At 36.7% G+C, this 16,236-nt stretch overlaps 1 protein-coding gene across 3 annotated transcripts in view; it reads left to right on the plus strand.

The window, feature by feature from the left end:
- TOGARAM1 (TOG array regulator of axonemal microtubules 1) overlaps positions 1-16,236 on the plus strand; it is an 81,979-nt gene that overhangs the window by 48,447 nt on the left and 17,296 nt on the right. For 2 of the 3 annotated variants that reach the window (XM_013055780.2, XM_013055791.2), the window contains 4 exons: positions 6,913-7,066; positions 12,165-12,270; positions 12,902-13,137; positions 13,740-13,898. In XM_013055780.2, coding sequence (XP_012911234.2) covers positions 6,913-7,066; positions 12,165-12,270; positions 12,902-13,137; positions 13,740-13,898 — 655 coding nt within the window. Of the gene's footprint in view, positions 1-6,912; positions 7,067-12,164; positions 12,271-12,901; positions 13,138-13,739; positions 13,899-14,089; positions 14,812-16,236 lie in introns of those variants that run through there. The other variant, XM_013055796.2, reaches the window with a different exon arrangement.

A 16,236-nucleotide genomic window follows, 5' to 3' on the forward strand; every position in this document is an offset into this window, starting at 1 on the left:
ATAGTTACCTTCAACTTGAATGGCCTCAATGCTCCCATGAAATGGCACAGGGTTTCAGATCGGATAAAAAGGACCCATCCATATGCTGTTTTAAGAGACTCATTTTGAACCTAAGACATCTCCAGATTGGAAATCAGGGGATGGAGAACCATTCGTCATGCCAACAGACCTCGAAAGAAAGCTGGGGTAGCAATTCTCATTCCAGATAAATTAGATTTTAAACCAAAGACTGTAATAAGAGATGTAGAGAGACACTATATCATACTTAAAGGGTCTATCCAACAAGAAAATCTAACAATTTTAAATATCTCTGCCCCCCCAAACATGGGAGCAGCCAACTACAGAGACCATCTATTAACCAAAATAATCATATTAATAATAATAAATTAATAGTAGGAGACCTTAACACTCCCCTCTCAGCAGTGGACAGATCATCTAAGCTGCTCAACAAAGAAATAAGAGCTTGAATGACACTTTGGACCAGATGGTCTTTGTAGATACATATGGAACATTTTACCCTAAAACAACAAAATATTCATTTTTCTCGAGTGCACATGGAACATTCACCAGAATAGACCACATACTGGGTCACAAATCAGGTCTCAGACAATATCAAAAGACTGAGATTATTCCCTGAATTTTATCAGACCACAGTGCTTTGAAACTAGAGCTCAATCACAAGAAAAAAGTATTGGAAGGAATTCAAACATTTGGAGATTAAAGAACATCCTGCTAAAGAATGATTGGGTCAACCAGGAAATTAAAGAAGAATTTTAAAAATTCATGGAAACAAATGAAAATGAAAACACATTGGTCCAAAATCTTTGGGATACTGCAAAGGTTGTCCTAAGGGGGAAATACATAGCCATCCAAGCTTCTCTCAAGAAAGCAGAAAAATCCAAATGCTCAAGCTAACCTTATACCTAAAGGAGCTGGAGAAAGAACAGCAAATCAAACAGAAACCAAGCAAGAGAAGAAAAATAATAAAGATTAGAGCAGAAGTCAATGAAATAGAAACCGAAAGAGCAGTAGAACAGATCAATAAAACTAGAAGCTGGTTCTTAGAAAGAATTAATTGATAAATCTCTGGCGAGATTTATCCAAAAGAGAAGGTAAATGATCCAAATCAATAAAATCATGAAAGAAAGGGAAGAGATCACAACTAATACCGAGGAAATAGAAACAATTATTAGAATAGAAACAATTATTAGAAAATAATTATTAGAAATAAAGCAACTATATGCCAACAGAGTAAGCAAACTGGAAAAAATGGTGCCTTCCTGGAAACTTATAAACTACCAGGACTGAAACAGTAATCAAAAACCTCCCAAAAAAACAAGAGTTCAGGGCCAGATGGCTTCCCAGGGAAATTTTCTATAAAAAAGAAATCATATATTTGCAAATCAATCAATGTGATAGATTACATTAACAAAAGAGACAAGAAAAATGTGATCCGGGTGTCTGAGTGGCTCAGTGGGTTAAAGCCTCTGCCTTCTGCTCAGGTCATGATCCAGGGTCCTGGGATCAAACTTCATATCGAGCTCTCTGCTCAGCAGGGGGCCTGCTTCCTCCTCTCTCTCTCTTTCTTTCTGCCTGCCTCTCTGCCTACTTGTGATCTCTGTCTGTCAAATAAATAAATAAAATCTTTAAAAAAAAAAAAAAGAAACATATGACCCTTTAATTGATACAGAAAAAGCACTTGACAAAATACATCATCCTTTCCTGATTAAAACTCTTCAAAATATAGGGACAGAAGGAATATTCCTCAATATCATAAAAGCCATCTATAAATAGTACACAGCAAGTTTCATTCTCAAGGGGAAAAACAGAGCTTTTACCTTAAGGTCAAGAACATGACAGGAATGCCCATTCTCACCACTTTTGTTCGGCATAGTACTAGAAGTCCTAGCCTCAGCAATCAGACAACAAAAAGAAAAGGCATTCAGATTGGCAAAGAGGAAGTCAAACTCTCTTCTCTTTGCAGATGAAATATACTTTATGTGGAAAACCGAAAAGACTCCAACCCAAAATTTCTAGAACTCCCACAGTGCACAGAAATAAGTTGCATTTCTATATACTAACAATGTGACTGAAAAAAAGAGAAATTAAGGAATCTATTCCATTTAAAATAGCACCAAAAATTGTAAGATACCTAGGAATAAACCTAATCAAAGACACAAAGAATCTGTACTCCAGAAACTATAGAAGACTCATGAAAAGAAACTGAGGAATACACAAAGAGACAGAAAAACATTCCATGTGCATGGATATGGAAGAAGAAACATTGTGAAAATGTGTTGCTTCCCAGAACAATCTACACTTCAGTGAAATACCTTTCAAAATACTATTATAGAGCTGGAACAAACAATCCTAAAATTTGTATGGAACCAGGAAAGACCCGAAATTGCCAGGGGATTGTTGAAAAAGAAACCAAAGCTTGGGGCATCACAATGCCTGACTTCAAGCTCTATTACAAAGCTGTGATCATCAAGATAGTACGGTATTGACAGAGAAACAGACACATAAATCAGTGGAACAGAATAGAGAGCTCAGAAATGGACCCTCAACTCTATGGTCAACTAAACTTCAACAAAGCAGGAAAGAATATCCAATGGAACCAAGATGGTCTCTTCAATAAATGATGTTGGGCAAATTGGACAGCCACATGCAGAAAAATGAAACTGGACCATTCTCTTACACCATACCCCAAAATAATCTCAAAATGGATGAAAGACCTCATTGTGAGACAGGAATCCATCAAAATCCTAGAGAACATAGGCAGTAACCTCTTCGACCTGGGCCGTAGCAACCTCTTTCAAGGCATGTCTCTAAAGGCAAGGGAAACAAAAGCAAAAATGAACTTTGGGGGCTTCATCAAGATCAAAAGCTTTTGCACAGCAAAAGGAACAGTCAACAAAACCAAGAGGCAACCCATGAAATGGGAGAAGATATTTGCAAATGACACTACAGACAAAGGGCTGTTATCCAAAATCTATAAAGAACTCCTCAAACTCAGTACTCAAAAAACAGATAATCAGGGACGCCTGGGTGGCTCAGTTGGTTTGACGACTGCCTTCGGCTCGGGTCATGATCCTGGAGTCCTGGGATCGAGGCCCACATCGGGCTCCCAGCTCCACAGGGAGTCTGCTTTTCTCTCTGACCTCCTTGCTCATGCTCTCTCTCACTGTCTCTCTCTTAAATAAATAAATAAATAAATAAATAAATAAATAAATAAAATCTTAAAAAAAAAAAAGATAATCACATCAAAAAATGGACAGAAGACATAAACAAACACTTCTTCAAAGAAGTCATACAGGTGGCTAACAGACACATGAAAAAATATTCAATGTCACTAGCTATCAAGGAAATACAAATCAAAACCACAATGAAATACCACTTTACACCTGTTAAAATGGCAAAAATTAACAAGATAGGAAGCAACAAGTGTTGGCAAGAATGTGGAGAAGACAGAACCTTATTACACTGTTAGTGGGAATGCAAGCTGGTACAGCCACTCTGGAAAAACAGTATGGAGGTTCATCAAGACACTAAAAGTAGAGCTACCCTACAACCCAAAAATTGCACTGTTGGGTATTTACCCCGAAGTTATAGATGTTGAAAAGAAGGGGCACAGGCACCCCAGTGTTCAGAGCAGCAATGTTCATAATAGCCATGTAGAAGGAGCCAAGATGTCCTTCAGTAGATGAATGGATAAGGAAGATGTGGTTCATATATACAGTGGAATATTCCTCAGCTATCAGAAAGGATGAATACCCACCAATTGCACTGACATGGATGAAACTGGAGGTGGATCATGCTATGTGAAATAAGTCAAGCAGAGAAAGACAATTAACATATGGTTTCACTCATACATGGAACATAAGGACTAGCGTGGAAGACCACAGGGCAAGGGAGGGAAAACTGAATGGGAAGAAATCGGAGAGGGAGACAAAGCACGAGAGACTCTGGACTCTAGGAACCAAACTACAGGGTTACAGAAGGCTGGGAGGGGATGCGGTAATGAAGTGATGGATATTAAGGAGGGCACATGTGGTGATGAGCACTGGGTGTTATATGCAACTGATGAGTCTTTGAACACTACATCAAAAACTACTGATGCACTATATGCTGGCTAATTGAACATAATAAAAAATAATTTTAAAAAATAAAATAAAGAACAAACTGCTTGATATTTGAAAAAAAAAATTACATATCTTGGACCCTTCAGTATTCCAAGTGAAGTTTACCAAATATGGAAAAAAGTAAAATAAAAAGAAAATATTTTTTAAAAGTTATAAAAAATATGAATGCATGGGAAAAAAAAGTTCCCAAAAATCATCCTCGCTTATTTTTAAAAAGTTAAAAATAAATAAAAATATTAAATAGATCTTAGGTGTAGTAGAAACTTGGGAAAATCAGAGATTGAAATAAAAAAATCTCATATACTATCATAAACATTAAGAAATATTGCTTATTGGGAACCCGGCAGGCTCAGTTGGTTAGGCCTCAGTTGATTTGGCTCAGGTCTCCCTGATCCCAGGATCCTGGGATCGAGTCCCACATTGGGCTGTCTGCTTGGTAGGGAGTCAGCATCTCCCTCTGCCTGCTGCTACCCCTGCTTCTGTGTTCTCTCTCTCTTTTGAATAAATAAATAAAATCTGCAAAAAAAACCCCCAAATTATTGCTTATTGCTTTTTTTATTATTGTTTAATGTTAGTAAGGAATAAACTGAACTATTGCAAACATTTTGAAATTTACATTGGGTGTGAAGTCTAGGTATCCACAAAAAAAAAAACAAAAAGTACAGAAAAAATAAATATATAAATGTGATCTTGGTCACCATCCTTAACATCTCTCAAAGATACATATAAAAGATAGTTGAACTAAATGACTGATTGTTCCTAGTTTGTATTTCTTTTAAAATGCTAGAAATATAGAAAACTTTTTTTTTTTAAGAAAACTTTTTAAAATGCTGTCTTCTCATCACTAATAATTGTTGAGTATGACTGATAACAGATGTTGACCTGTAAAATTACTGGTTAAACATGTCCCTAAGAACCAGTTAAATATAGGCATTTGTGTTTAAGCCTATTTAAGTTTAAGCCTATTTGCTAACATTCTCAAATAATTTCACTATTTATTAATGTCATAAAATCTAAGGGGATAAAACCCCACAAAACTTCTTACCTAAGCTGTAAAAATACTCTGTTACTGTTACAGCAGGGAAAGAAGTATAGATAATAGTAAATAGGACAAGTTAATAAATATGTTTATGATAGTCATTTTCTACTGTTTAATATTACCTTTTTAAAAATATCTTGTGGGTGCCTGGGTGGGGCTCTCAGTTAAGGGTCTGTCTTCAGCTCAGGTCATGATCTCAGGGCCTTGGAATTGAGCCCCATCTCAGGCTCTCTCCTCAGCAGGGAGTCTGCCTCACCCTTTTACTCTCTCTCCCCTACCCCCAAGTAAATAAATAAATAATATTAAAAAAAAAAACCCTCTTAACATAATATAGCGAATGCATCCTTACCCATTTAAAAAAGCCAGTGTAGGGTCACTTGGGTGGCTTAGTTGATTAAGTGTTCTACTCTTTATTTTGGCTCAGGCCCTGATCTCAGGACCTGCATTGAGGGCTCTGTGCTGAATTTGAGATTCTTTCCCTTTCCTTCTCCCTGCCACCAACCCACCCACCCCCCTCCCCAAGCTTTTGTGCACATGTCCACTGTCTCTCAAATAAATACATAAATAAAATCTTTTTAAGGAATACAAATACACATTTTATTTGATCTTTTTGATCTTTTCCTTTCTAATACTTCCACTGCAGGTATCTTGTATTATTCAGTGCCCCCAGGGCATTACCCTGAGCACTCTATGATGATTTGTTTTCCTGACATCAGGGCAATGCCTTACATCTGGAAAATGGTTGGTAAATGATTATGGAAAAAATATTGTTCTTATTACCACACATGGTCTTAGGATTTGTAATAGACCATTAATTCTAGTGGGTAGCAGAAAATTTGTATTTTTGGAATTCAGCTGGAATTCTTTATACAGGGAGTCCTGGGTAGTTCAGTAGGTTAAGTATCTCATGTGGTTTCAGCTCAGGTCATGATCTCTGTGTCCTGAGATTCAGCCCCCAGGCTTGCTCCACACTCAACACTGAGTTTGCTTGTGTCTCTCTCTCTCTACTCCTCCCTCAGCATGTGCTTTTGTGCGTGCATTCTCTCCATCTAGAAGAAGTAAAATCTTTTTTTTGAAAAGAATTATTTACTATGAAGCTTCATTTTCAGTTGTCATTTGTATAGTAAAACACATTTTTTTTTAAAGATTTTATTTATTTTTTTGACAGAGAGAGATCACAAGCAGGCAGAGAGAGAGGAGGAAGCAGGCTCCCTGCTGAGCAGAGAGCCCGATGCGGGCCTCAATTCCAGGATCCTGGGATCATGACCTGAGCCGAAGGCAGCGGCTTAACCCACTGAGCCACCCAGGCGCCCCTCCATATGTTTTTATAAAATGGGATCATATACTTCTTACTGATTTTTAGTTTTCTTTTAATTTTTCTTAAAGATTTTATTTATTTATTTGAGAGAGAGACAGTGAGAGAGAGCATGAGTGAGGAGACGGGCAGAGAGAGAAGCAGACTCCCTGTGGAGCTGGGAGCCCGATGCGGGACTGGATCCTGGGATTCCGAGATCATGACCTGAGCCAAAGGCAGTTGTCCAACCAACTGAGCCACCCAGACGTCCCTGATTTTTAGCTTCTTAAAGCTCGACTTTATTATATGACTCATGACTGAAAAACCACTTATATATTTTTATTTGATATAATTAAGTAATTTTGTATATAAAAAAATAAAGTTTTAAATAGCTTTGGTATCCAGGTATTAGAAATTTAATGTTCTTTTTATTTTAGGTGAAGCTTCTCCTGGAGGCATTCCACAGTATAAAGAAAGGATGTCATCTGTCACCCATAGTCCTGAAATAATGGATACATCGGAACTACGGCCATTTTCCAAACCAGAAATAGCACTGACAGAAGCTCTTAGGCTTTTAGCTGACGAGGATTGGTAAGTTCACCATCCTTACTTTAAAACTAAGCTGAGGGGGCACCTGGGTGGCTCAGTGGGTTGAGCCACTGCCTTCGGTTGGGGTTGTGATCTCAGGGTCCTGGGATCAAGCCCCACATTGGGCTCTCTGCTCAGCGGGGAGCCTGCCTCTCTGCCTACTTGTGATCTCTCTCTCTGTCAAATAAATAAATAAAATATTTTAAAAATAAATAAATAAAATAAAATAAAACTAAGCTGAGTTCCGGAAGTTTCCTAAAAAATTTTTATTAAAAACTTTGAAACATTGCCTATTAAAATAGTCACAGAAATAATTATTATACTTCTTAGTCTGAGTTTTTTTTCAGCTTACTAATGTAACTGAACTCCTGTCCTAATAGCACTGTTTACTACCAGTTATAACTTATATGTAAAGATAGAGTTTAGCTTTATTATGGATTACATAAACCTTTTGGTACTAAAATACAAATCTCACCTTTTCCCCAAGTGTTTCTCTGTGAAATCCATCCTATAACAATCCTGAAAATACTTATCTATTACCAGCATAGCTGCAGCAGCCATGTAGCCCAGCCCACCTGGAGCATATACCGGCTGTACTTGTTCCATTTCCTTTCCTACTCCTTCAGTATCTCTCTCCATTCCCATCCTCCATATCTTCAGTTTTACTTCTACTAGACCATATTCATCAATATTAAAATGTGCTATAATATCCTCTGTTTTTTAAAAAACCTCCCTAAACTGCACATTTTCATATTTCTTTTATTCCCCTTTTTTAGCCAGGTCCTTGAAAAGGCTGACTCATTGTCTACTTTTTCACCTCATATTCTCTTCTCAGCCTTTAATTGGCTCTCAATCCTCCCTGCCGTGACAACCACATCACTAAAACCTTGAAAGTTGTCATCTTGCTGAATCTACATTGGTTATTTTTAGTGGTTATCTTACCCTTTTAGCAACATTTGACACAGTCGACACTCCCTTCTTTCTGATTTTACCATTGAAAAATCAAGAGTTTCTTGGTTATTTTCTTGTTTTAGTATGTTCTTACTCCTTTTTTTTATTTGACTTCAAAATGCTCCATTCTTGAGGCATTCTCAACCTACATTTATTCCATAGATCCAGGCTGGCAGTCATTTTCTGTAAAGAGCCAGATAGTAAATATTTTAGGCTTTGCAGGCCAAATATCTTTATCACAACTCCTCCACTTTGCAGTTGTCATGTAAAAGCAGCCCTAGGGGGCGCCTGGGTGGCTCAGTGGGTTAAGCCGCTGCCTTCGGCTCAGGTCATGATCTCAGGGTCCTGGGATCGAGTCCTGCATCGGGTTCTCTGCTCAGCAGGGAGCCTGCTTCCTCCTCTCTCTCTGCCTGCCTCTCTGCCTACTTGTGATCTCTCTCTATCGAATAAATAAATAAAATCTTTAAAAAAAAATAATAAAAGCAGCCTTAGTATGAAAACAAACATGTATAGCTATATTCCAATAAACTTTACTTATAAAAAATTCTGATGGGTCCAGATTTAGTCTGTGAATCATAGTTTGCCAACCCCTTTTCTAAATGATTACGTTCAGCTGAATGTATGTCTTGATTTCCGGGTATCTTCTTGACCTCTAAATTTAAAATCCATCTGCCTGTTTGACATTTTCACTTTGATGCTTACTGACATTTTAAATTTAATATACCAAAACAGAACTCTTGATTTCCTACTTCCTGCCAGCGTGGGTTAACAGGCATAAGATTTGCCTATACATCTGAAAGAACTAAAGAAATCATACAAAATATATGAAACATTGGTTTTCAAAATATTCCTCACTAGGCAGTGTAAATTAGTGATACTTGAAAGACAGGAAACAAATAAGGTGAACTCTGTAATTGCCCTGACTTAACTTCCTGCACAGTTTCCAGGTTATAGTTCAAAGAAGAGAATTCTATGTAAATACCAACAGAGATGGAAATGGAGCTGGGTATTTGGGGATGCCAGGATAACTAGAGTTTGCAAGGCAGAGTGTCATAGAGGATGGAGCTTCACAAAGAACTCTGGAGACCTTCAGAGAATTCTTCTCAAATGTTTAGCTGAATACTAGTCTGGCCATAAATGTAAATAAATTACCTGAAGCCAGAGCTAGAATGAAATTACAGGAAACAATCCCTGAATACTTTTTTTCCCATCAGCACAGTGGTAAACCTCATAATTCACAGGCCATCAAGTATAAAACTCAGAAGAGTTTTGCTTCCTAGTGTGGAAAAATAAACCTTAGGCTAAGGACTGATTTGGCCCAGCCCAACAAAGCATAAAAGCAAGGCCTAAAAGGATCACACTTATCAAATAACCTAACTCTATCCCAGAGCAAAGGTCAAAAATAATTTTGGAATACAGAAATATCTCAGATAAGATGAATAATGACTGACATCCAATAAAAAATTACCAGGCATGCAAAGCAGCAGGGAAATACAATCCATAATGGGAAGCAAAAAAGGTAACTATTGAAACTAATCCAAAAATGATACAGATAAATAGAATTAGTAGATAAGGACATTATAGCTATAGTTATAATTCTATTCCATGTGTTGAAGAAACTAGAAGAAAGACATGAACAGAGAATCAGCTGTAGGAGGACCTGCAAACCTTTTGCTATATAATGTAACAAGAGTGAGGGAAATAATAACCCCTTACATTCACACTAAAAGGGAGGGTATTATCAGGTGGTATATACCACGGTACAGGAATCATGGGTGCCATCTTAGAATTTTGTATTTCACATTAGAAATAAAAAGGGCCATTCTATAATGATAATGATAAAAAGGTTAATTTATCAGGTGATCCTGATTTTATTTATCATATAACAGAACTTCAGAATACATTAAGCAGAAACTGGTAGAACTGCAAGAAGAAATAAATAAATCCACAATTATAGTTGGAACTTCAACAACCATCTCTCATTAATTAATAGAAGAAAGAAAATCAATGAGGATATAGAAGGCTTGAATGACATGATTGACCTAATTGGCATTTATAGAATAATCCACCTAAAATAACAGACTTTACATTATTTTTGAGTCCATAAGGAACATTTACCAAGAAAAATATTTTGTAACATAGAATAAGTAATTTAAAAGGATTCGGATTGTACAAATTTTGTTCTCTGACTATAGTGGAATTAAATTAGAAGTTAGGAACCGATACCTGGAAAATCTCTAAATGTCTTGAAACTAGCACTCTTAGAAGCAACCCATGGATCTAAGTAAGTAAATCAGAACATGGGATTCCCCCCCATAAAACCCTCCAGTGGCCCCTTAGAAAACCAGGGGGGGGAATTAACTTTTTCATAGCTTACAAAGTCCTTCATTTTCTGTCCCTCGCCTCTTTCTGTACCCTCATCCCCTACCAGGGGGATGCTGTGCCTTGTTTGTCCACTCTAGCCACCTGGCTATTTCCTGAACACCCAAGCTCATTTATGTTTCAAGACCTTTGTACTTAGCTTGTTAAACATTCTTCCGGGCGCCTGGGTGGCTCAGTGGGTTAAGCCGCTGCCTTCGGCTCAGGTCATGATCTCAGGGTCCTGGGATCGAGTCCCGCATCGGGCTCTCTGCTCAGCAGGGAGCCTGCTTCCCTCTCTCTCTCTGCCTGCCTCTCCGACTACTTGTGATTTCTCTCTGTCAAATAAATAAATAAAATATTAAAACAAAAAAACAAAAAACATTCTTCCAGCGACTTCTTTCTCACTTCATGCAGGTATCTGTCAAATGTCATCTCCTCAGAAAAGCCCTCTTTCAGGATTTTAACTAAAATAGTGCTCTTTTCCTCATCTTCTTATACTGCTTTATTTTTAATATTGCTACCTGACCTTACATTTTAACTCTGCTTTTAGCAATTTGACTTTGATATTCCATGTTGTACTTTTATTGTTTTATCCTGTTTGGGGTTTGTTTTTAGATCTTTGGGGTTTGGGGTTTGTTTTTAGATCTGAGAGTTTATTGTTTGGATCAAATTCGGAAAAAATTTTAGCCACTTTTTCTTAATTTCTTTTCCTGCCTCCCCTCTCTCTTGACTGTACTATCTGTTATTTGTATATATAGAATTGGATTGTTTCTGCATTTAAATTAATTGTAAACTGTTTGATGTTTATTCAAAAAATGAGAATTTTGAACTAGACAGCTATTTAAATAGGTTTCCTTTTGTTGCCTTGGATTCTTGGGTTTTTTCGTGTCTCTGAGTTTTCCATAATTCATTCAAGGAATTTAAATGCTTAAAAAAATGTCTGCCATCAATATTACCTAAGGAAATGTTAAATATTACTAAGGAAACTCATTTTGGCTTACATTTTTCAAACCTATAAGATGAAAATCATCAATTTAGAAATGTTATATCTAAATCTCACTTGAATCCCACTCTCTTGTTAGTATCCACCTACCCTTCAGCTGGCTCATTAGGTCAGCTAATGAAAGAAAAATACAAATTACAGAACTATCTGTTACTGGTGTTCTGTCACTGGATTATATATTTTCCAATAAGGTAGTTTCTTTTCTCCTTCCATTTTTGTTTTATTGCTTCCCTTACCTTTTGTTTGCCATTCCTTTTCCTCTGTTTTCTGTAAAGAATATGTCATTCTTTTTTTTCTTTTTAAGATTTTATTTATTTATTTGACAGAGAGAGATCACAAGTAGGCTGAGAGGCAGGAAGAGAGAGAGAGAGAGGAGGAAACAGGCTCCCTGCTGAGCAGAGAGCCCGATGCGGGACTCGATCCCAGGACCCTGAGATCATGACCTGAGCCGAAGGCAGCGGCTTAACCCACTGAGCCACCCAGGCGCCCAAGAATATGTCATTCTTATCACTAGGGATGAAATATTCCTTTTTATTTACAAAACATGAACTTAGTATGACTGTCATTAGTGATTTTAGCTCTTAAAAGATCTTTTGCATCATGAAAGAGAACTATTGGAGCAAATAAAACTTTACATATTTTTTTAATTTGAAATTCCTAAGTGAATGGAAAAATAAGATCTCCTCATTGGCAGTATTTCATGAACACAAATTAAGACATCTGAGATTCTGTTCCAGTTGAGACCCATTTAATAAGTGATTTGCCATTTCTTTCTTTTTCCTATAGGGAGAAGAAAATTGAAGGACTGAATTTTATTAGGTGCTTAGCTGCTTTTCATTCTGAAATATTGAACACAAAGCTGCATGAAACAAATTTTGCAGTAATTCAAGAGGTAAACTTATTTTCCAGCTGAGTTAAGGATTGTTTGGATAACAAAGAATACATATGCCACATTTATTTATTTAAAAAATACCTCTGTACTAGGGGCGTCTGGGTGGCTCAGTTAGTTGAGATTCCAGCTCCTGATTTCGGCTTGGGTCACGATCTCAGAGTTGTGAGACTGAGGCCCACATGGGGCTCCATACTGAGGGATGAGCTTGATTAAGATTCTCTTTCTCTCTTTCTTTCTGCCCCTCCCCACCTCTTTATTCTCTCTCTGGGGGGAGGGGGGAGAAAAAGAAAGAATAGTCTATACTAAGTGATTAAAGTAGGCTTATATGTAGTTATAAGTAGATCCTGTTTGGGGCTTCTGGCTGGCTCAGTCAGGAGAGCATCCAACTCTTGATCTCAGGGTCATGAGTTCGAGCCCCAGGTTGAGGATAGATTTTACTTAAAAAAAAAAAAAAAGTCGCTCATACCTTACTTTTAAACTTTAAAAAATTTTTCATTAATGTTAATTTTTAGGACGTAAGATAGTGTGTATTAAAGCATGTTACTTTAATAGTAAGTTTGGTTTCAAAGTCATTATTACTGATTTTCTTTCAGAATATCAGCAAAATGTACATTTTGGAAATTTTTTTTAGGTGAAAAATTTACGGTCTGGAGTTTCTCGTGCTGCAGTGGTCTGTTTAAGTGATCTTTTCACTTACCTGAAAAAGAACATGGATCAAGAACTAGATACCACAGTAAAAGTTTTGTTGCACAAAGCTGGAGAATCAAATACATTTATAAGAGAAGATGTTGACAAAGCATTGAGAGCTATGGTCAGTAATGTAACACCTGCACGTGCAATTGTTTCTCTTATCAATGGAGGACAAAGGTAATATTCAAAATAATCTTGATATGTCCTTAAACTAAAAATGCAGGGGTACCTGGCTGGCTTAGTCGTTAAGTGTCTGCCTTCGGGCTGCCTCAGGCCCTGCATCAGGCTCCCTGCTCAGTGGGAAGCCTGCTTCTCCCTCTCCTACTCCCACTGCTTGTATTCCCTTTCTCACTGTCTTTCTATCTCTGCTAAAGGAATGAATAAAATCTTAAAAAAAAAAAACAAAAAACCTAAAAATGCAGTTGTTTGCAGTCTGGGATATAAGAAAAACACAAGCAAACTTCAGTATTATTTCAGTCAAAAAACAAATAAATCCTATGTGATAAACCTCATATTAGGTACAGAGCATATAAGGAATAATAATACTATTATTCTAATAATTTTACTTCTATTCATAGAGTTGGAACTAAATAAATGTCAGTGATTATGAGTTTTGTTTTTAACTTTTTGAGAATGGATAACTAATTTAATTTGTCATTTTAGCATTCAGGGATGATTGTTGAGGGTTAAGAGTAGTTTAATCATTTAACTTTAAAGGTATATCTTTGGTAAATAGTTCATACATCAAATTTGTTTCAATTGATCATGTTTTCTTGTAGTCATTTACACATTGCAGTAAGAAGATGTACAGCCCAGCATTTAACAGATGTGGTGGAATTTATGGAACCAGAGCGTATTTTATCTGGAACAAAGGATATGGCTGACCGCATATTACCAGCTGCTGCTAAGTTTGCTCAGGACAGTTCACAAGAAACCAGGTGAATAGATGCTAATGATATTTGCTGAATCTGTTAGGATAAGGGCTTAAAAGTAGGCAGGTTAAAAAAGAATAAACATTTTTTCTAAATGGAAAAGTGGGGTCCCCAGGGTTTGGTGCTGGGGGTGGACTTATTTAACCAATTTGTAAATGATCTTGAGGGAGTGCACAGTGAATTCTCCAAATTTACAGATGACACTACATACTTCTGGGTAGTGAGATGCCATGTCACAGGGATGAACTGCATGAAAACGGCACAAGACTATATGAGTTCAGAAAAGTGGCAGAAGAACTTCATTATGGGCAAATGTAAGGTAATGCATTTAGGGGAAATGATGTATTTTCCAAGCAATCAGGTGAACTCAAGGATATATGTGCACATGAAACACAGGAAGCGAAATTGTTAACATATTGTCTCCTGAAACATGAAATAGCTACACTTAGAAAATTCCATAAATTTCTGATTGTTGTACTTGTAAAACAATTCTGTGAAGGTTAAGAACAGTCAGAGAAAAATGACAAAATAATTAAGATGTAGATGGTACCTTACTATATTGGTAACATGGAGTTTTTTGTTTTTTTTTTACGTTAATTCTGTGCCTAGTGTGGGGCTCAAACTCACAAACCGTAGTCACATGCTGCTCTAACTGACCCAGGTGGGTGTCCCTCATTCTACTGGTCGCAGAAATTTTGGATATAGTCAGGAGTCTAGGTTCAATTCCTAATGCCAAACATCTTTTGCCCTTAAACAAATTACTTTTGTCTATTAACCTAGCTTTCCTCGTTTGTAAAATTAGGAAGGTGGGACTAAGGTGATTGATAATGTCCCATACAAAACCTAAAAATTTATGGCAGTTAAATATGAAGCTAGATTAAAAGTGGGAGGGACAGTCCTGAGTTCATAGAGACTAAAGTAAAGAAGGATATAAAATTATTAATTACCAAAGATATTGGTAACTTTAGGTAACTGGAGTTAGTCTTATGGAAATCATTATATCAGAAACTAATATTGAAAGTTAATGTATTCACTTTCTAATGCTGTGTAACAAATTACCACAAACCTAGTGGTTTAAGGCAGGACAGACTTTTTTAGATTATTGTTCTTTAAGTTAGAAGTCTTACATGGCTCAACTGCTTTCTCTGCTTGGGGTCTCCCAGGGTTGAAATCAAGATGATAATAATGCTAAGCTCTTTATCTAGAAGTTCTATAGAAGAATCTGCTTCCAAACTATTTTGGTTGTTGGCCAAATTTAGTTCCTTGTAGTATAGGACTTAGGTCTCTGTTTTTTTGCTGGTTGTCAGCCAGGGTCCTCTCTCAGCTCCTTAAGCTCACCTGTCCCCCTTGTGCTTAGAAGCCAGCAACAGTATGTTGAATCCCCCTTATGCTTAGAAGGTTTCTGATTTTCTCTTCTGCTACTAGCCATAGAAAGCTCTCTGATTTTAAGGATGAGTATGATTAGATTAGGTCTACCCAGAAAATCTCTGTATCCTAGAGTCAACTCTGCCATATAATATAACATAGCATAACATAATCCTGGAAGTTATATCTCATATTTACAAATTGCAGGTATTAAAGCAGGACATCTTTGGGGAGCCATTTTGGAAGTTATGTATACCACAGTAAAGTTCAAAACAATTTAGGAGGCTTTGGATCATAATAAACTAGTTAGGACAAAAAAAGATTTGCATTGGTGGTTCTGTGTACATCTTAACCTTTGCTTAATGACATGGTAATTCTTCTAATCCATTTTGTCATTTCTTGATTTCTTTTTTTTTTTTTTTCATTTCTTGATTCCTTATTTGAAGTTTTAAAATTATAAAATGTTTACAGCTTTCAGTTTTACTATTTCTCACATTTAGTGTCCTATTGCTTGTTTGCTTGTTTTAGCCATTCTCATATCATTAGGGCCTGTGATGGACCTACAGCCCTTAATGTTCTGGGCTAAAAGTTATAATCATCTTTGAAACTGTAACTGACTATGAACTACTTATCAAGGTGTAACCTTATTTTGATTCTGAGGAAAGAAGAGAAATCTTCTGATACTACCTCTTTCTATAATTTTGTTAAAATCGAAGGGGCCTGGTTGATACCTGAGATCATTCTGTACTTTCTCCCTGCCCCCCACGACTTACCTTCTCTTGTTCTTCCTAGTCCACATATTCCAAGTTGTAGGAGAAAGCATAATTATAATTGATTTTAGGGCCATGCTTCTTTGAAGAATAATTATATGGTATAATTATAAGGTACTATATGAACCCTCTATCCAAAAATATCTTCAATACCCATTTTTATGATACTGTGGTTCTGCTATCAGAATGATATCTTGGCTTAAGGTTTT

This window comes from Mustela putorius, unplaced genomic scaffold (genome assembly GCF_011764305.1).
Source record: "Mustela putorius furo isolate JIRA1106 unplaced genomic scaffold, ASM1176430v1.1 tig00000129_pilon_pilon_pilon, whole genome shotgun sequence".
In the NCBI taxonomy this organism is placed as follows: Eukaryota; Metazoa; Chordata; class Mammalia; order Carnivora; family Mustelidae; genus Mustela; species Mustela putorius.